At 40.2% G+C, this 22,050-nt stretch overlaps 1 protein-coding gene across 2 annotated transcripts in view; it reads left to right on the top strand.

The window, feature by feature from the left end:
* The window catches only part of kcnn3 (potassium intermediate/small conductance calcium-activated channel, subfamily N, member 3), a 66,830-nt gene that overhangs the window by 12,486 nt on the left and 32,294 nt on the right, over positions 1–22,050 (top strand). For both annotated transcript variants that reach the window (XM_031299340.2, XM_031299341.2), the window contains exons 3-5: positions 7,434–7,529; positions 20,297–20,593; positions 21,704–21,825. In XM_031299340.2, the coding sequence (XP_031155200.1) occupies positions 7,434–7,529; positions 20,297–20,593; positions 21,704–21,825 (515 nt within the window). The remainder of the gene's footprint in view (positions 1–7,433; positions 7,530–20,296; positions 20,594–21,703; positions 21,826–22,050) is intronic.

The following is a 22,050-nucleotide window of genomic DNA, read 5'->3' as shown; positions in this document are numbered from 1 at the left end:
CAACAAACCTTAAGCCTCGTTGTTGCTTTATCTAGAGTTTGATACAGGTGCATTAATTTAGAATGCCATCAGATGTGTCCAGTTACTAGAAATTAATGGACCCCTACCAGCCAATTAGAAGAGAGAGTTAAATAAGTCAAAATAAACAGAAGGCAAGCATGTAGGCACATATGTCTCTGTCACAGTCGAGTCATTTACTATATAGGCAAAGTAAGTGAAGTGGAAACAGGCGTAAACAAAATGCTCTTGACAGTGTGATGGGCAGAACTGGGGGGAAAAACGAGCAGCCAATAGACGGCTTGAGGTAAATGCAGCGAGAGAGGTGAGAGAGAGAGATAAGAAGTAGAACTCCAAGCAAATCACATTTCAGCTCACCAGTCTGACTGTGTTCAAACAGATACATACAATGCTGAAATACAAGTCTGCATTTTTCTCATTAGCACAACAGTGTTGGCTTCCTTTGCACCCAGATCGCTTCAGTGAGTACAAATTAGATGTTAGCAGAGGAGAGACAGACCAAGACAGAGAAAGAGTGTGAGCAAATAAAGACTAAAAGACAGCTAGAGCTTTGAGCCAGCCGTTAGAGGAAATCAGTGGAGAACCAAAGCTAGAATAGGTTTCCCAGTGTTGTGCTGTGGCCCATAACCACCACAAATGAACAACACTAAGTTAATGCTCTCATTGTTTGTGTGTGGATGTCTATATGTGTTTGTGTGTGTTAAGGGCACCCAGTCTCATTTTCAATCCTCTCAGAGGTGTGTGTGTGTGTGTGTGTGTGTGTGTGTGTGTGTGTGTGTGTGTGTGTGTGTGTGTGTGTGTGTGTTTCTAAGTGTTTGTGTGATGCTAAATTAATACCATTAAGGCCATGAAGCATCTATGGAAACCCTAAATAGACACAGTAACACACTAACACACTCTATTTTCCAAGAGGCTGACTTGCAATATATATTCATGAACCCAAAATGCAATGTAGATTCTACTTAATAACACCATGAAGGAAAAGGCTGAGTTATGTGTCTAAACTCAGAGTGCACACATAGATTAAGAGTGTACTACTGCAACAGCATTCTGTACAGCACACCCACCAAATTCCTCAAAAAACTACAATATATCCAAAACTCAACAGCCTCTCTACTCACTCACTCCAGCACCAGAAACCACATCACTCCAGTCCTCCTAGACCTCCAATGACTTCAAAATCCTCCTTATCACCTACAAAGCTCTCAATTACCTCGCCCCCTTCTACCTCACTGACCACCTGCACCGTCATACCCACCCGCAACTTCAGATCCACAGATGCCAACCTCCTTTCCCCTCTCACCCACCCCAAGCACCGAACCTGGGGGAACTGGGCCTTCTCTGTTGCTTCCCACCTCCCTCTGGAGCTCTCTCCCCAAACACCTCAGACTTTCCACATCACTTGCTAACTCCAAATTGCACCCAAAAGAGAGAGGCAAGGATTGCGGAGTTGGAAGAACGTTGTAAATCGTTAGAGCAGTCTCTAAAGATGTGCTTTTCTTAAACCTACACATACTCTTTTAGTCACAAATCAAGCAGAGCTAAATGACTTGCTAAAAAGTAGAGCTGAATTCATAATGCACAGAGTGAGGCAAAATTACTATTTTAATGGTTGTAAACCAAGCAAATGGCTAGCTCTGAAATTAAAACAAAGCGAGTCTAGAGCTGCTATCAATAGCATCCGCACAGACCGAGGTATCTCAACGAATCCTAAAGATATCACTGCCACTTTCCAATCCTTTTATTCAAAGTTGTATGAATCCTCCTGCAATCCGGATCCGACACAGTGCCAAAAGTTCCTGAAAGAGCTAAACCTGCCTCTTCTTGACCCAGAGGAGGCAGAAGAACTGGGTCAACCTATTACGTTAGAGGAACTCAAATCAGCATTAAAAACAGCTAAGAAAGGGAAAACACCGGGGTTGGATGGAATTCCATCAGAACTCTTACTAAAGTACTTCGACATACTAGGACCTATCATACAAACTTTAACCTCGGCCATAGAGAGGGGCACCTTTCATCAACAAACCAACACTGCACTAATTTCGGTCATACACGCAAAGATCCTATGGAGTGCTCGAGCTACAGGCCCATCAGCCTCATTGGGACTGATATTAAGCTTTATTCCAAAGTCTTGGCACTACGCCTAGAATGCTTCATTGAGAAGTTAGTCCACCCCGACCAATCAGGGTTTATACCAAAGCTTCAAGCTACAGACAATATACGCAGATTACTCCATGTAATAGAAGAAGTCAAAAAACTTCCAACAACGGCAGCAGTTTTATCACTGGACACGGAAAAGGCTTTTGACCGCCTAGAGTGGAACTACTTGTGGCAAGTAATGGAGAGGCTTGGTTTGGGAGCCAAATTCATTGACATGGTACATACTTTATATGTGAATCCCACGGCCATAGTCTTAACCAATGGCCTGCATTCACAGACATTCCCCATCGCGCGGGGCTCACGACAGGGATGCCTGCTCTCTCCTATGCTATTTGCGATCTCTCTTGAACCGTTAGCCCAGGCCATAAGGCAAAATAAAATATGTAATGCATAATACAGATGATATTTTGCTGTACATATATGACCTTGAGGACTCTGTTCCAAAAATTCTTAAGATCTTTAACGAATTTGGCTCAATCTCCGGCTATAAAATCAATTGGAATAAATCTAATCTGCTCCTGTTGAACAACAAACAGGTGACATCAGCTATTAGTGATACAATTCCAACCCAAAGCAAAATTACATATTTGGGCATCACCATTCATGCATCGCTACAGCGAGTTGTCAAGGACAACTATGAAACTATACTAAGTAGTGTTCAAAGGGATCTGGCTAATTAGTCTGCGCTGCCGGCATCGCTACGGTCCAGGATTGCTGTTGTTAAAATGAACATAGTTCCTTGTGTGAATTTCTTAAGTACAATGATCCTCTTACCCCTACCAATACATTTCTGGAAGAAACTTGATACCGTAATCTGGCAGTATATTTGGAATAATAAATGGCCCTATTATCACCAACACATTGACCAACTTTAAACAGGTGGAGGAGCAACTACGCTACACCAATAAGTGGCATTTGACAACCCCAATTTGGCACAACATAAACTTAATGTCTGGTAACAAACCTTTTGTTTGTAACCAGTGGAGTGACAGAGGTATTTATACTCTAGACCAGTTATTCAATGGGGAAGGTATGTTGAGTTTTGAGGACCTAAGAGCTAGCTTTGAGATCCCTAGGACATCCTTCTTCCTTTATCTTCACTTAAGGTCAGCCCTAAAATGTTATGGAGTACCATGGGGAAACAGTCTTGAGACCCACCCAATCATTAAATGGCTTGTTGATTTTCCTGCGAGAGGATTAATGTCCAGGATTTATGCTAAACTGATGCAAGTATTTGTAGGAGCACTCCCACTAGTAAAGAAATGGGAGCGAGAGTTGAGTTCGGAGGGGAACGTAATTAATTGGGAGACAGTTTGGGACAACATTTCCCACTGTTCCAAGAACCCAAATCACCAGCAGATCCACTTCAACATATGCCATAGGACATATTGGACTCCTCAGTCATCCTACTCCCTATTGCACGTTCTGTCAACCTGAACAAACTGCAACTTTCCTGCACATGTCTGGGAGTGTGAACAGGTATATGAGTTTTGGAATAAAACAACATCAATAATATCTGAGGTGATAGGATGTCAAATTCCTACTGACCCGATTGTTTTATTACTTAATGACGACTCTAAAATACATCTGCTTGGGAGACAGAAGAAAATTTGGCTAGCCGGCTCAACCGCGACCAAGAAAATGATAGCTCAGCGCTAGCTCCCCCCCTACTCGCTTTATATAAAATAGTGGTTGGTGTATTTTCTAGACATAGTTATGCTTGAGCTTTCTACAGCAAGGATTAACAAAGCCAAATCATCAACTATAGACCTATGGAAAGGCACAGCAGCACAAGTATCAGTCCTAATGACCGCAGCATCACAAGAAGTAGAGGAGAGCGACTAGGCAAAGTGTGATTTCTGTTTTTGTTTTTGTTTATTTGTTTTGTTTTTTCTTTTCTTTTCCTCAAGACCGCGGAGGGTGGGGGGTGGGAGAGGCTGGTTGTTCTTGTTCTAGTGTGTTTGTATGTTCTGTATGTTTAAAATGGAAAAATTATTAAAAAAAACTATCTTAAAAAAAAAAAAAAAAAAAAAAAAAACTGCACTCAAAACCCATATTTTTAAAGCTGGTTTTAACCTGTAACCAACTTAGCTATTTCAATTTGTTTCCATCCTGTTTTGCTGCACCTTTTTCATATTTATCTCTAGTTGTTTTGATGTTTTTATACTGATATTGCTATTGTTTTTCTTTGTGTTTACCTTGTAAAGTGCCTTTGCGTACCTTTTTAAAGTGCTATATAAAATAAATGTACTATTATTATTATTGTTAGAGTATTTGGCGATGAATGCTGAACAGCATCCTACTTAATAGCTGAAATGTCTGATCTGAGATGCTGCGGTCTTAAGGTGGTTCAGCTCTTCTCTTGAAGAGGACATCGGCCTGTTGTGTTCGTCACGTGAACTCGGTGATCCCGAAATTGAATGCACTTTTTTTGCGTAATATATTCTGTGGTTAAATACATAGTCCTTGATCTGATGGAGGCAAATTAATCAATTAAGCGAGTCAGTTGGCTTTTAGAAACTAAAGCAATGAATGCAGCTTGTTTTACTTCTAAACTTTAAATGATGAGTCAAACTTAATGTTTTGTTTGACTGCTGATTCCTGATATTTGACAAGTGAAAAAATATTGACTCTAAAATACTCAATAAGAAAATTAAGAAATGACAACTGAAACCTGGTAAACTACGACAAAATCCATTTTCTGGTAAAAGCCGATATCAGTCTAACCTGTACTGATCCTTGTTTATGAGAAATAGACAAAGAGAAAACAATGTAGTTACCATGCTAGTTCCTCTTTTCTCAAAATTCAAAGGATAAGTCTATATTTTTTTTATTGTCAACATGGGGTTCATGAAAAGACCAAAACCAACAATGAATTGATGAAGTAATATATCTTATTCCTCTGTGCCGTAGAGCTCCATTGTTATCCAAAAACTATTAACAACACATCAATGAGCCACACTGTTGCACTGGGTTCCTTCATACACCGTCCTGCTTTTGATACTCACCAGAGCACCAAAAGCATATTAATCCGCTGCTGAAAGTAGTCCCCAACAAATTACTCTGTTGAACTCTCTCTTTTACGTCACTCTGTTGAGTGACGTAAAACTTCAGTGGCCTGCTGACTGAGAAAATTACTAAGCACCTATTGCATGTCTGTACATCCTGGAAGAAGCTTTTCCTTTTTTCTCTGTTTGTTTGTTTGTTACTTGGTTGGTTGGTTGGTTGGTTTGTTTTTGATTTATTTCTTATCCAAATCAAGGATCTAAAGGTTGTCGTATATTTTTCAAATTGACTTTACTTGACTTTGCTCAAAAGCATGCTATCATGCTAGTGCGATAAAATAGAATGAATGATAATGAAAAATAAGATTAAGAGTCGATAGCCATGCTAGCGGCTCTACTTAAGCTGTACTTAAGCACAGCAGTGCTTTGAACAAAACGCTAAATGCTAACATGCTCCCATTGATAATACTTGCATGTTGATCTTTAGCAGGTATAATGTTGACTAGCTTACAAGTATAATGTTTGTTTCGAAAAGTATTTGGTCATAAACCAAAGAACCATGAATACCTGTACCAAATTTCATGACAGTCCATCCAATAGTTGTTTTTTTAAATTGTCAACTTCATGGGGGCGCTCGGGGAAAGTTGGGGGATCATCAAAGTCAGTAGGATTCATTCTGTCGGAAACAAGAATGTCTTTACCAAAAATGTAATGGCAATCCATTCTATAGTTGTCATGACATTTCACTCTGGTACAAAAAATTACAACTTCCTGGTGGCGCTACAGGAAAAGTCAGGGGATCACCAGGTCATTAGAATAAGTGAAATCTTTGGCTTGATGGTGGTGCTGAATGAAAAGTCGACCAAAGTCAGTAGGATTAATTCTGTGTGGGGCATGAATGTGTGTAGAGAATGTCATGAAATTCAATCCAATAGTTGTCTAGATATTTCAGTCTGGAACAAAGTGGTGAACCAACATACGGCCAACAGAAAGACTGACATTGCCATCCCTAGAGAGCCATGCCACCAGCATGGCTAACAAGGTTTCCTGATGAATGACAATTATGGATGAGGTTAAAGCAAAGAATAACAGAAGGTGAAGTTGAATAACATTTCCTCCACATAATCTTTTTGTCTTTGGCAAGTTTGCATGCTTTCTTATTACCTCAGCTTTTTAGACATCTTTTTAAAGTTGTGATATCCAGTGCTCCATTTCCTCTCTGATCAGGGCCAGAATTTTGATTTCAAAGGTGTGGGGGGGGGGACAGTTAGTACAGGCACAGCCACAGATACAAATACTTGCTGAAAACATGTGAAAAGACTGAACTATATAGTACTGATTTGTGGACCGCTAAATAATAAAGGTGGTGCAATAAAGCAAAATGTGTAAAGTGAGGAGTAAAATGCATATTTTCATGTTAATATGTTGCATAGTATGCAAAAATAAACTCTTTTATCTCTTGTTCTTTTGGAGATATATCATTAAAAAAATTTAACTACTAAACCCTATGGAGCTCAAGATTTCGTTCTTCTCTTACAATGTTTAAACTAGCCATTCCAAGCTCCACTATAATACTGTAGATACTGTTACCACTTTAAGATTGTATACATTATACCAATGTATATATATTCACACACATAGAACAGCTAACAAAAACAATCAAATACACATTTCCCTATGGCTATATCATCTGTATTTCTTAATTTAGATTAAGTGTGTGCAGTTGTATGTTTTTTTTTTTGGAAATGTGTGCATGTGTTTGTCTATATGTGTGTGCACATGCATATGATAACTCGTTGCTGTGCTCTGAATGTGTGAGGGGGGGTTAAAGAAGCCACTGAAGTGCTATGAGTTGTATTGATCGGTAGATCCCCAGTGCACTGATTATAGGCCCTATGAAACCAGACAAGCAGAGGATTTAGAGCTTGGCTGCAGTGATATTGACAGGTGGAATACTTCCTTTCTACTTCTGTAAATGTTAGTTCTTATTGTCTATGCTGAAGCAGTGCTGCTATGGTACACTACACATGCCATTTTAGCAGTGGAGGGAGAACATGGTGGAACTCACTCCAAGTTGAAACAGACTAGTGACAGAATGTGGACTATCATGAGTGTGGGATCTTTCATTGATGTTTTTTGTCATTGTACTTTGAATACTAAAACAACCATCATAGCAAATTCAACCTGAAATGTGTGTTATGTTTCTGCTGCATATTTCTAAAGGTGTATGTGTCAATTTTCTCTCTACAGAGCTCCATGTATTCTCTGGCTCTGAAGTGTCTGATCAGCCTGTCCACAGTCATACTGCTGGGCCTCATCATAGCTTACCATGCACGGGAAGTTCAGGTAAAACACATTAACATGCATCCACGGGCAGACGTACCTATATTCATACTGACACAAATGATCTCATAGACAGGTGTTTTACGTTTTGGTACTTGAGAGTTAGAGATACCACTCTCATGTCTGTGAGTTAAGTGGAGCTAGAGGTGGGAGCTCAGCTTGGCATAAAGGCTGAAAGCAGGGGGGTACAGCTAGTCTAGCTCTGTCTAAACATGACAAAATCTTCCCACCAGCACCTGTAAAGCTATTATTATATCTTGTTTGTTTAAGTTATAATGTGCTATAAAGTATAGTTAAAGTGTTCAAACAGCAATTTCTGGTTGTATGAAGGGTTAAGTCCCTGCAGCTGGCCAAGAAATAGTTAACGAAATAGTTAACACTGTAAAACCCCAGATTTTCTCTAATTAGTGAGCTTTAGAGGTGCTGGTAGGCAGACGTTGTTACTTTTGGACAGACTAGCTGTTTTACCTGTCTTTATGCTAAGCTAAGCTAACCAGCTGTTGGATGTAGCTTCATATTTAGTGCACAGATATGAGAGTGGTATTGATCTTCTCATCTAACTCTTGGCAAGAAAACATATTTCCCAAAATAGGGACTACTTCTTTAATGTCTTTACCTTTTTGTTTAAGATTGGTTTTCTTCAAATATAAGCAGAGGCATATCTGAGATCTGTCCACAGTGTACACATTATGTTGTCATCTCTCAGGCTCCCGAGATAGACCAAAGGACCCAGATGTGTGTCACCTCCAGCCAATTAATTACTTTAATGAGGGTCTTTATAGGATCGACGAAACAGTTTGTGTGGCTTTGCATCAAGTAGATATGCACTGAATGTTAAATACACACTCAGCCAAAATCAACCCTGTCATTCAATAGATGCACATGTAAACATACAAACACACACACACACACACACACACACACACACACGCATGGCACACAAACACACATAGCCTCAACCTCTTGTAGGGCTGAAACAGTCAATCAGATATGCTTTCATGCTTCTTGATATCAGTTTTGCTGTTTGTCATTTCACTAATATAATGGTACCACAGCCATTGGGGTTTCACCTGAAGCCATCTGCAATCAATGCACATTGACTATTAATGGGAGCCATGTGCGAATTGGACCCAATGAGTGCCCCACACTAGCTATTACTGCCACCAGCTAAACCACGGAGCAACATTTATCCATCTCACCGCATATTAGTGTAATGCTGTGGCTTTTTTTTAAATTTCCATCTCAGCTTAGATGTTGCTGGAAATGTCTATTACAGTTCCAGCGGGTCTGTGATGGAGATTCTGATGCATTCTGTTCTATAGTTCACGCTCTCCATCTGTGGATCAATAACTAAATGGCCATTGCTTATTCACTGTCATACCCAGGGGCTGATAGACTGCAATAAGTCTGAAATAGGCAGCCGTTGTGAATTAAGATTCACAGCGATACGTGTGTTTGTGTATATGGTTTAGCATTCATTGATAAAAGAGCCTTCATTTCTGCTCACAAATTTGATGTCACATTCACATACAGAGTCATCCTCCCACGCACACTGTGGCTGCCACACGTGATAGTGGCAGCCACAGTGTGCGTAATATCGACAGTAGAAGAAAAGATTGGTACTGTAAGGCCGACAGAGAGAAACAATTGTCTGCTGTTAATCCCTTTGAGAAATCATCTCTTTTGATTAAATTAAGTTAGGAGTTTAGGGAGGAGTGCTGTGATGGTAGGCTATAAGAGGGAATCACAAGGTGAGGGAAATAATCTTTTGATTAAACCCAAAATCACTTTTGAGAACTAGAAGGGCACCCCAAAAGCACAGACCTTTGCCAAGGCATGCCCTATCATGCAATGTTAACGTTCCGAATTGAGGAGGCGTTCACATAAATTTTGCCAGTGGGGAACAAATTTTTCCCATTTTTCCAACACCACATAAATCCAGCACAAATGCCATATCTCGCAACTAGTCGTGTTACAGACCACGTGATGATTGTAAGTCCAATATTTACTCTCTTTCAGCTCTGTTTTTGGTTTCTACCAACTTCTACTGAGGGAAACATCTGGCTCTTTAGCTGCTAAAATGCTCCACTATGTTCACCAGCTAGTCACTAACTGTGTCTGTCTGCTGTTTGCTTCTGGGCTGGTAGCATACAGTTAGGTTTGGGAGATTTTTTGCAAACAACAGCTGCAATGTTTGCTAACAAAGCGTGAGCTTAGAATTATAAGGTTCTATCTCCACTTTTGGTCGAAATTGAGTTTCAGACATAATCTGATCCATTAGGTGTTTATTAATGCCTGTGTGGTGTTATTTTTGTAAAAAAATATTTTGTTAGTTAGTTATTAATAAAATAAAATACTACATAACAGTTTTGCCAGCTGGGATGTAAAAACTTTGATGCTCAATATCTCAGAACTACCCCTAAACGGAAATAGAACCTTATAATTCTAAACTCACGAAAGCTACTTGCTACTTAGCTTGAGGCTGTGGGCACAAGCTACATTAGCAAGTAGCTTGCTAGTTAGCAAAGCTACAAAAGTGACAGAGTGATTTATTCGCTGCCAGTCTAGGGTGACCAGACGTCCCCGGTTTCGGTGACCTGTCCCCGGAAATGTCCCCGGTTTTCACTGTGACTGACAGACCCAAAATTGGAATGAAAGAAAGAAAACATTGAACAAACGTATAGTCACGCACTCTACACGCGCAGGCTCAAGACAGCCAGAGCAAGCGCTGCTCAGAGCTCAGAGATGTTCTAGAATGTCCATTTTCCGATGCTAAAATTACTGTTTATTTACATGGAGTCTGGTGGGTTTAGCGAATGCAATTTCGCAGACTTTTTTATGTTTTAAAAAAGGATCTTACTCTTTTAACAGAAAGGTCTACCTCCTTAGAAATCATTTCTATAATGTTGTCAGACACTTAGAATATAAATCTGAGACTGTCAGTGGCAAAAATGACTTTGCAGCATCCCAAAGCGCAAGCTTTCATATATGTCGCTGAACCATACATGTTTTATTACATGCAAGTTATTTAGTACCTGCCCACTGGCTCTGAGCCTGTTTGCTTATTTACATGAGTAGCATAAGAAGTGCCAGTTTGTCTCTGCTTTATATTGTGGGATGGTTCAAACAGATACACACCAGGAGAAGTAATGCTGTGCGAAATGAAAGGCATTGTTCAATAAAGATCTCATTCTCAGATTATGACACACTCACCGGAGCATTTTGCCCAGCATATAACAGGATATTACACACACACACACACACACACACACACACACACACACACACACATATATACATTTGCACAGAAGGTTGGAGAGGCAGAGATCAGAATGATATCGGGTTTAGCTGACATTTATACCACCTTTCCCTCTCTCACACTGATCTCCATTTCTCTCTCCCTCCTCATATCTTTTATCTCACAATACTTTTTGTTTACCACCATCAGTGTGCTTCTCTTTTTCTTTCTTTTATCTTTCTTTCTCCCCCTGCTTCTTCGTCATTATCAGATTAGATATGTCTCCCTATCTCCTCCAATGGGCCTTCAATTCAATTTTGTTGTTGAGTTTTACATCCTTTCTTCCTGACTTCCTGCCTTGTTACTCAGCATTCACTTTCTCACCTATTTACCCTTCTCTTGTTGTACTTTAACACTCACATGCTTTTTTCACCCTCTAAAAACCCTCACTGCCTTTTAACTTGAGCCCTTTTCATTCATCTCTTACATCTTTCCTCTCTGCCTTCCTCTTTTGGAGTTTATTTCCTCCTCTTCCTCCTCTCTCTTCATCTTCACTGTATCTTCTAATTTGTCAGGGGACAACCCAAAAGTGCTCAGCATGAATTAAGGAAAAAACAAGACTATGGTGAATTATACAGTAATCATCACAAATTACAAATGTGTCCCTTATTCACTGCCATCATAGAAAATAATTTGAAATCTTGTTAACTAGTTACAGTAATTATCTTGTTATTGAGTAGAGATAACTGTTCTCCGTATAAAGCAAATGGGAGCATGTTATAGCCGACATGATTGTGTAGCAAAAATGTGTGATTTAAAGGTTTTTATTACAGTGAAAAATGATAGGGAGCTGACTAGGGCTGAAACGATTCCTCGAAAAACTCGAATAATTCGATTACAAAAAATCCTCGAAAGCAAAATTCTTTGCCTCGAAGCTTCGTTAAATCAATGTAATTAAGGTTGTACGGCTCACTGTGTTTCCGCACGGAGGATAATTACTAGCGCACACAACAGGTTGTGTTCTGTGGACACAAGACCGTTTAATACTGTCTATGCACGAGACTGGCGGCCCAGATTACAAATGAACGAAGACGAGAATAGCGAGGGTCTAAGAGAAGAGACAGGCGAGAGAAAACGACAGAAAGTTTGCGATCATTTTAAGCTGCAAACATGCTACTACATCATCTTTGTAGAAAACATCCAGTCTACTCATCCATTCCACGGAGCGAACCCGACACCTGGTAGCTAACTAACGTCTGCTGCTCTCGTCCACCGCGCTGTTTTACACAACTAGCCTACAGCATGCTACTCTGCAAATGGCGATGTTTTACCAACAAGCTAAAACGAAAGCTGTCGGTTTGTAGTCTGACTGTTTATTAGTTTGCTACTAATCTTTGGAAACTTAGCTGCTGCCGGAAACAAACCGGCTCCTCCCCCCAGTATGGCCACTTAATATGCACGTGAATGACGTCATCATGCCGGTGATGTCTGCATTCTTTATTCTTTCTCCTCACTCAGTATTAGCTTTCTTAAAATGTGTCCCCCAGAACAGTGTAGTTGAATAGCCCTGCTGTAAGCTTTGTACAGTCACATTTACCTGGGCTTAGTGAACAGCTCTTTTGCATGTCCAGTGCAAAGAGCCAGAGGCAAGAAGGGGAAGGGGGTGAAAAATATTAACATTTGGTCCACCAAAAATGTACTTGGAATTTGGCAATAAAAATTTTTGCTTTTTCAAAAAAAACTTGTCTTTTGTATATATACAAACTTGTACTTTTTTTAGTACACAGCAATAATACATATGTACTATTGCTGTTCAATAAGTATTTCTTACTAAGTATTTCTTACTAAGTATTTCTTATCCGATTACTCGATTAATCGATGGAATAATCGGTAGAATACTCGATTACTAAAATAATCGATAGCTGCAGCCCTAGAGCTGACATGAGAACTATTTGATTTGGAGCGAGAACTTGTAGTTTTGTGTTTTGCTTAGTCAGCTTAGCTATATTGACACTCATGGTTTTGTTTCTATATTTAATATCCTGGCCAAAAAGTAAAACAAATGCAAACTTGAACAAAATAATTCTGGTGTTGTAACTTTGAGTTTAGTTTAGATTCAATTAGTGGAGCACAAATTAGCACATGCCAAATTCTCTAAATCCTTTTACAGGGGTATATATCTAAATGTTAGATTTTCACAGTAATCAGTCATGTTCCAACATTTTTCTCAAATACCATCTCATCATCATCATCATCATCATCATCATCATCATCATCATCATCATCATCATCATCATCTATTTGCTTATTATTTTAGAAGATGTATTTTAACTAATCAGTGTTGCCACACGGGTGAGTTTGAGACCCTTTACCCCATACCCAACTGTAAAAAAAAAAAATATATATATAATAAAATAAATAAATATATAAAAAATATATAAATATATATACACATACATTTTGGGGAGTCAATTACATTGTTTTTACAATTCTATTTAATACAATCCTGATAAATTAATTAGAGATGGGTTTTTTTCTTCATTGATAGAACAAATATTCCCAATATTCTGCCAACTATCATCAGCCTACAGCAGTTTTATATGTTCAAAAAGCAGTGATCACAATACACTAATCCAAGTGCTGATATTACAATAAGACTTTACTAAAATGCTGATAGTAGCTTTAGGTCACAGCTTAAAGTTGAAAAATATTGAACATTTTAGATACTTAGAATGTTTGATCCAAGAATGTACTTGTTCCTTCCTTTTTCTCTGTGAGAGAAATACGCCTTTCTTTATCCTGGTAATGTCTTAAACCTTGGCAAAAGTGTACAATTCTCAAGTGCTGGTTCAGGTGGTTATTGGTGTGTCATTGCTAGTATTTCCAGCTCCGCTGTGCAATTTGCATAAAAGCACAAGATTGGACTGCAAGTGGCCATCATTCCCCACTGGCTCTGCCTAGGAGAAAAAGTTATGACATTTAATCTGACAGCAGTCTGAAAATAATAACTCCAGCTCTTAACAGTTTGTTCCTACACATCTACAAATGTACTCCTGCACAGTTAAGATGTGTGCAGCATGGTGTTGCAATAAAGCTACATTTGGTAACTTTTATAAAAATAAGTTTTTGCTAAATTTGTTGAAACTGTCACTGTTTCCTGAGAGTAGTACATGAGACAGATAATCTGTAAAAAAAAAAAAAAAAAAAAAAGCACGCTCCTCTGCCTTCTCCTAGGAGTCTCTAACGCAGTGTCAATCATTGCTCGTGAACTCCAATCAAACTGTCTAGGCAGGCCTGAGCAAATATGACTCTGTTTCTGTATTGCTTTTTTCTCACCTCAAATATTTTCCGAAACACAATTTTACAGAAGCTGTAAAATGAGAACGTTTGCTCCGGCCAGCCGGCGGTGCTTGGTTTTGGCAAGACTGTTTTCAGCCGGGTCCCATCTTAATTATTTTTTTTATAAGTAGTCATTTTAAGATTTCTTTAGAAAACAATGAGTTGCAAAGATTTAACTAAACTCATATTGTCCTTAAAGGGGAACTTCTGTTTACAGGTGTTAAGGGAGATTATGTGAAAAAGTTGTAGCTGATATATTGCCTCAGGTCACTTGAGTCAGCAGTGGCTGGGGCTGAAGACTACAAGAAATCTGGGGCTATGGAGTTAAAAAGAAGTGAGTCCAGCCCTGTGTAGCTCCTCATCTAAATGCTACTTGCATAACACACCCAAATCTAGGACTAAACTGTTGGTTCTCAAGTTGCATTGTGGGTAATGTAGGTGCCAGGCTTTGTGCAATGTATGAAAATTCAAATCTGGTTGCGATTTTGAACTTTTTTTTTTTTTTTTTTTTACTGTGTCCATCATGACTTTGACAATGTTATAGGCATGCAATGCAATCAGTGGAGTACTCTTTTAAATAAATCAGTTTTTGTCCTTTAAAAACCTTTAAACAGACAAGATATATTATCTTGTACATTATTTCTTGTCGTATTTGTTTCTCAGGTCATATTTATTTATTTTATATTGTGTAGCACTTTTGACACACTTCCTTCTCCCCTTTCCTTTGGTTTTTGCCTAAGATTTTAAAACCAGTTGCAGTGGTTACGATCAAGATTGTATTAACTTGAACAGTGTTACCTTTGTAACAATACAATATTCCTGCTGGACTGTGACAAATCATTCAGCATTGTACCTACCTACCTTAGGAAACTGTCTGAGAATTGTCTTGCAAGCATAATATTTAGGCAAGAAAAGGTTCACAGAAATTTCAACCCTGTAAAGCCCAGAGCGTTTCCTAATCCTATTTACACATTTCACTCAATTCACACAATACTGTCTGGTTAGCCTATTATGCTCTTTAATTATCATACTAAAAGGACAGTAGGACCCATTGACTGTGTAAATGCGGTCTTTAAAAAATATATGTACAGATTTTGTTAGTTAGTTTGTAATTTTGCAACTAAGGGCCTTACAGGGTTACGAGGGAAACCTTTTTATGCCCTGCTGCCTGGGTCACTGGACACTGATCTGCTTATTGAAATGAGCACTGAATAAGAGTGATAAAGATAGCTCTTTAACTCTGCAACATCAACATAAATCAGTATTGTGTGATTTTGTAATTATGGTTTCATCAACGCACTTGACAATGTTCTTTTATTTTTTATTTAGAACTGAGTTGATCCTTGCTTTTTGTGTACTTCTTTGTAAGATTGCTTCTTTGTTAGTGTGTTTAGACAACAAATAACAGATGGAGACTATTATTGTACAGATATTATTAGAATTTGAGCAGAGATTGTTATCACCACCATAAACTCAGGAGACATTTTAAGAGAGCTGTGATTGACTGTCCAATCTGTGCAACCGCACACCATTAGTTTGAGTTAACATTGTACCCAAGATGAATGAGATTGGTCAGGAGTAATGCAGACTGAGGATTGAAATATAATGGATCTAGCCAATGATGAACCAAGAAAAACACTGTTAAAGACAGCTGTTATTATAAACCACAGTTTCCGAGTGGTCCTTTGGTTACCATTTAGCCAAAACCAGGCTAAATATTTGCTTAAAAAACTATCTGCTTTCATGTGTTTCATGTAGCATGCAGGGATGTCCATGCATGCACGTTCATGTATTTGATGTTCTGGTCTGTTGCATGACTCACTAATCTGCCAGCTCACCAGTGGCCCTCTCTTCATTTCTTCACACATAGAGGCACGCACATTTTACATTTTGAACAACAAGAACCTGAATGAAAGGATTCACTTTAGCTCATAAACCTGCAAGAAATTTACACTTGAAAGACAAAAAATGGAATTGTTGTTGAAATTAATCAAATACAGTAGAAACTCTAAGAGAGTGCGTGTGAGAAAGGAATTTTCTCCAGTCCATTAGTGCACTTCAAGCATTGGTAAACTATGTTATTCAGTTACTTTTGGAGGATTTTAGATGCCGTCCATTGATCAAGAAGACACCAGCTTGCCACTCTCAGCCACTCAAAGCCAGACAGATGGTATTAGGAAAATAAAATGAGCTGTATTATTTCAAAGAAGGTTGTCTTCCTTAAAGTGAAACTGTAGTTCTGAGATGTCTAAAACGTCATTTCATGATGTCATGTTCTACAGATTCTGCATTAAGTGCATCTGCCCTGGGTACTATAATGGAAGAGACAATGACAGTGAGGTAAACCACAGCGTCCTCCTCAGACTGTAGACGTGAAAGAAGAATTTCACCCACTTACAGTATTTCAAAGAAATGTTAATATATCGGATGCCATGTCTTGCTAGCCTCTGGCAATTTTTAGTAACACAGTTTGTTTTTAATATTTGCACTCAATAAAGGAGATTCCACGTCTCAAGACACCACTGGTGGAATCCTCTCTTCACTCTCTCCCAGTTTCTGTTTTTCGACTTTTCTAGTGGAAAACTAGGCAACGTAGCTCATGCACGCACAGAAACTGTGAACCCTTCTTCATCTCTTAACGCTTCCTTTTCACTTCCATGACACCCTTTCTCCTTCCTTTCCTCTGTTGTCTGTGTAGAAACAGCCACGGGGGCGTTCCCTCAGAGCTGCAATTACAGTCAAGGAAAGCGTGTTACCCTCTCTGCATATTTATGTATATCTGAGTGGTGAATCTGTGCTTGTGTGTTTGGCTCGCCCCAGTTATTTTCTGCCTGTTCCAGGGATTTCCATGCTGTAGCCCAGACATTTCCCAGAGGTGTGACTATGCGTGTAAAAGTATGCATGCATGCTTTACAGTGTTCTTCAGTGATTAGGGCCGTCTCCAGACTATGATTTAGTCTCCCCCCTCTGTGTGAAATGCCAACTTGAGGCTGATTTGCCTGCGTCTACCTCTTTTTGAGAGTCTGTGCTGCATTTGACAGGACCGTCTGGATGCATGTATGCATGTGTGTATGTGCAAAATTGCCTCTGCATGTCTCACTTGCTCGCTTGGCAGAGTCTGGCCAGCACTGTGTCTGGTGATGAGAGGCATCTGCAATCAGGGACTTAACACGATTACCAAGGTACGATGGCCGCAGGGGCACTGGAAGGGGATCGAGGCATGGGAGGATGGATGGATGGAAGGCTTAAGAGGAAAGATGGAGGGGTGACAAATTCATCAGGCAGGCTGCAGATGTAGCAGTGGGGGTGCTGGGAGGCTCCTCTTAAACCTCACACCTTCACCTTTGAAGAGACCTCAGCCTATCTTTGGGGCTGTCATTTTCACACATTTCTCCTTGTTCTTTTTTTGCCTCCATTCTCTCCCACTGGCCTGCTTTTTTGTTTTTCTCTTATTTTGCCCTCCTTCTGTCCAGTCTGCTTTCTGTTGCCTTTCTTTGTCTCTTGCCCTCTGCCCTGTGATGCCATGTTTTGTTAAAACTAAGAAAATAACAGAATGATTTTGTTTATTTTTCCCTGTGGGCCTGTTCTTTATGTTCCAGTTTATTTAGCTTAGCTGTTCCCTGACCTCCCTCCCTTTTTCTCTCCTGATAGAGTTAACAGTTTGTGTTTGAATTCCCTCATACTCGCACACACACACACACACACACACACACACACACACACGTACTGTACATAGACAGTCTCTACCTACTTTCCCTCTTCCTAACCCCTCCTCCCTCATTCCCTCCTCATTCAGTCCTGGTCATGTAGGGGCAGTGGCACTCACTCACTCCCATTGACAGATTACTTTCCTAATGGGATTTAATTATTTATCCCTTCCTCATGGCGATTTAGCCAGGAAAAGACCGACAGCAGGAGCATGAGGGAGGACAGGACAGGAGGGGATGGGAGGGTGGAGGGAAGAGGAAGGGAGAGCCATTCCTCCATTGGCAAGAAACTGGATCACCTCTGTTTTGATTTGGGGAGATGTCAGTCAGAGAGAGGAGGAAGGGGAGTGAGGGATGTTAGAAGGAGGAAAAACAGGGAGGTAGACAGAAAAAAAGAGAAAGACGGGGCTGAATGAAGGATGAATGATGACTGGTTTGCAGACAAAAGCAATGTTCTGAAAGTGTGAATAAATATACATGAAGTCTGGTGCACTACTCTCTGGCTTAAACAAGCACACACACACTGCAACTTATTTTTATCACCTTACGTTGACTTGCAATCATTCCCTGGAGACTTACCATAACTACTACATGTCTAACTCCAATCCTAAACTTAACTATATCCATAAAACAAGTCATAACCCTGAAATTCAGTGGTTTATTTTATGAGAACCAGATTTTTGTCCACAAATGGGAGGTAAGATTAGACAACCTGTCTGTGCCTCGCTGTCACACACACCTCTCCATCTTATTCCCTGTATCTCCTTTTTCATTCTTCTTGCCTTGTCTCTCACTGCGTTTCTCTCTTTTTGACTCTCTCCCCTTCTCTCTCTCTCTCTCTCTCGCTGGGGATCCTAATTAAGCTTGGCTGCTCTTTGATGTTGTCGCCTTGGCAACAGTCACCATGACGAGGCTGGGTCTGCACACTCTCTTTCTCAAACTCACTCAGGCATACACAAATACACACAAGTACAGTACACACACACATGCCCGCTCACTGAAATCATTAAAGAATACAGGCAGCGTTTGACCCTTGGTTCAGATGATAGCTTAAACAATGACATAGCCGTGTGCGTAGGCTACATATGTCTGCAAGCACACGTTAGCTACATGTGTCCACACGCATGTTACAACAGCAGAACAAGGGAAACACAGACATCCTGCTGAGCTAGATATACATAACAGATGAAATATGCAGTGTGTGTATTCAAAGGTAGTTGAGGAAGTGGCTTCAGTCCGCCTTCCTCGTGACAGCGATGATACAGAGCGGCTGGCTGTCATGCCAGCTTGTTCTGACGTTTGACCTGTTATTGTAGTTTTTTGTTTTCCTAAATAAATGTTTGTGTGGGCTAAAAGCCCTCGAGATGAATCATGTGGTAAAGAGCAATTGTTAGCACCGGCTGCAGGTGAGTGCCTCATCTCTCACTGGCCACAGCCTCTTTTTTTAGGAACTATATTTATGTCTCTATCTCTTTAACCTTTTCTGTCCACTGCAATAATTTTACTATGAAGACATTTTGTTCATTATTGAGTCCAAAAAATTGTATTTTCTTTTAATAATGAAAAAAATGCAATTGCCCTGCTAAATTGCGAGATTTAAAGGTGTTTCCAATGTAAATCAATGCCTCAAGAATATTGTACAATCAAGTGCAATTCTTCATGATTTCACTGAAGCATTAGCCTATATTTTGTTTACAGACATATATGTTTAGAAATTCATGTTTTCAATTCAAAAGTTATTTATGCTGGAAACAGGTTGAATGGATTTTATATTCTGCACTGGCAACTTCATGCACTTGAAAAACAGTTTGCAGTATCCTCCTTTCCCTGATATTTCCTCGTTCCTATCTCTATCTCTTCATTTCCTCTGCACTTCATCCATCTCTTTCCACCACCTTCTCCTCTCATCAACCACCACTACCTTCCCCACCCCCAAGTTCCTGTCAGCACCGTCTGGAGGAGAGTCCCTATAATGAAACCTTGCTCTTATCACTTCCTTATAACAACTGCTTTGGCGACAATTTCAAGAGTAACCATAGCAATTACCAATGCAAAACATCAACATACAGAGAGGGAAAACTGCAATTAAAGTAACATTGTTAGGCACGTGCTCATGACATTGGCAGAATTACTTATAATAATAATAATAATAATAATAGACAAATATTGTTATTGTGATCATTGGGAGCCTTATGGGAGCCGTTTCAGATGACTTTGGTTTAGTTTTAGTAAGAGTTAAAGGTTATATGAAAATGAGCCAAAGCACTGAATAGATTACTGATTAGATGGATGGTGTTTTACATCTCAGGAAAGAGACATTTGCTCTAAATTGCTGCTTGTTTCTTTAATCATCACATCAGTCAGCTGTACTGATGAATGAACTGTGCCAGCACAGGATCATGATGAAAGTCTTCACAGCTACACATTAAAACAAGTGTAACTCCTTTCCTCTTTTAACTCTCCTCATGTCCTTCCTGTTCCCGCAGCTGTTTGTCATCGACAACGGAGCTGACGACTGGCGCATCGCCATGACCATGGAGAGGGTTTTGCTGATCGCTCTGGAGCTGCTGGTGTCTGCGGTGCATCCAGTGCCAGGGGACTTTAAGTTTCAGTGGCGGGCGCGGCTGGCCTTCTCGTACGCGCCGTCGCAGGCCGAGGCTGACCTGGACATGGTGCTGAGCGTGCCCATGTTCCTGCGCCTCTACCTCATCGCCAGAGTCATGCTTCTGCACAGCAAACTCTTCACCGACGCCTCCTCCAGGAGTATAGGTGCCCTAAATAAGGTCAGAAGGGTTTTGTGCTTGCATGAGTGTGTGTATGTGCAGTATGCATTCAAAGAGTGTGGCTTTTCAAAGCTTTTGCCAGAGAGAGGTGAGGGAGTTGTAAAGGTATTAAGGTCAAGAGCTCTCTCCTTAGAATTAAATCAGTATCCGCCTTGTCCCTTTCATTCTTGGCCTCTATCTCTCTAACTATCTCAAGTCCCTCCTTCCGCTCTGCCCTTATAGCCACCCTGTTTCTTTTCATATACTAGTTCAAATGCCTTTCCTCTTCTTTTGTCATCGCTGTACATGAAGACTTAGATGTAAGCTGTGTTGGATCTTTCATAATACAATAGGAGATGAGAGCGTGAAATGAGAACAAGATATTGTGTACGGCTCAAATGGGGCATGAAAAGAAATGACTCAAATGAGATTGCAATACGAGTGTGGAGAAATGTGTACAAGCCATGCAATAAATGATAGGTGCCATGTTTGTAATGACTTCAAACGATAAGCATTGTAAAATCAGGAAGTAGGGATGTAGTGTGTGGTGGAAATATGGAAACTACAAAGAGGAGGAGAGGAGGACGGAAGGAGAGATGGAGTAGATTTTAGATGGGTAATTTGGCAGGTCGCGAGTGTATCTGTGATGGCACTATCCTGACCCTCAGGCAACAGTGACAGAGAGAGGAGGTGAAGCTGCCATTGAAGTACAGCTCTAACATGACAACTCATTTATCAGCTGCTTAACTCTTCCCGGGCTCAACCGTTGCTCTCAGATCATCCATCTGCCAGAAGTTGATGACAAATGAGCCACAGATAAAAACTACACTGAAATAGGCCAATTACTCAAAGACACTGTATAGCTTGACCCGAGTCAGAGGGCGCGCCACGATCTTGACTCCAATTATAGTGGCGATTCTCAGAGTGCTGCCGCTATCAAAAGCTACTCAGAAGACTAATTAGTAAAACACCAAGTCTGTGTGGGAAACGGTGTACGGGATGAGGATTCAGAGCTACGCAATACTAACCCATGAAAGAAAAAGTGTATTACAATGTATTATATCAGCTCTGCTATACTGAGTGTGTGTGTGTGTGTGTGTGTGTGTGTGTGTGTGTGTGTGTGTATTGCAGGTGCATTTTAACACACGGTTTGTAATGAAAACCCTCATGACTATCTGCCCCGGGACGGTGCTGCTGGTCTTCAGCATCTCTCTGTGGATCATCGCTGCCTGGACCGTACGAGTTTGCGAGAGGTCAGTAACAGAGCTGGTTCATTTGGGTGTGTTGTGTTGTGTGTTATCGTGTGCGTGTGTGCATGAGTCTGTGATTGGATGAGGGATTCAACTGAGCAATTAAATTCAATTGGCAGGAAATATAATCTGGGACATGTGTGAAACATAATCCATCTTTAGACTTCAGTTTATGAGGCTTTCTCACCAGTTGTACACCTAATTTGATCCAGACGATGGAGTTGTTAC

Source organism: Sander lucioperca, chromosome 10 (genome assembly GCF_008315115.2).
Source record: "Sander lucioperca isolate FBNREF2018 chromosome 10, SLUC_FBN_1.2, whole genome shotgun sequence".
NCBI lineage: Eukaryota > Metazoa > Chordata > Actinopteri > Perciformes > Percidae > Sander > Sander lucioperca.
Note: the sequence above shows the minus strand (reverse complement) of the source record. Positions and strands in the feature narration are given on the sequence as shown.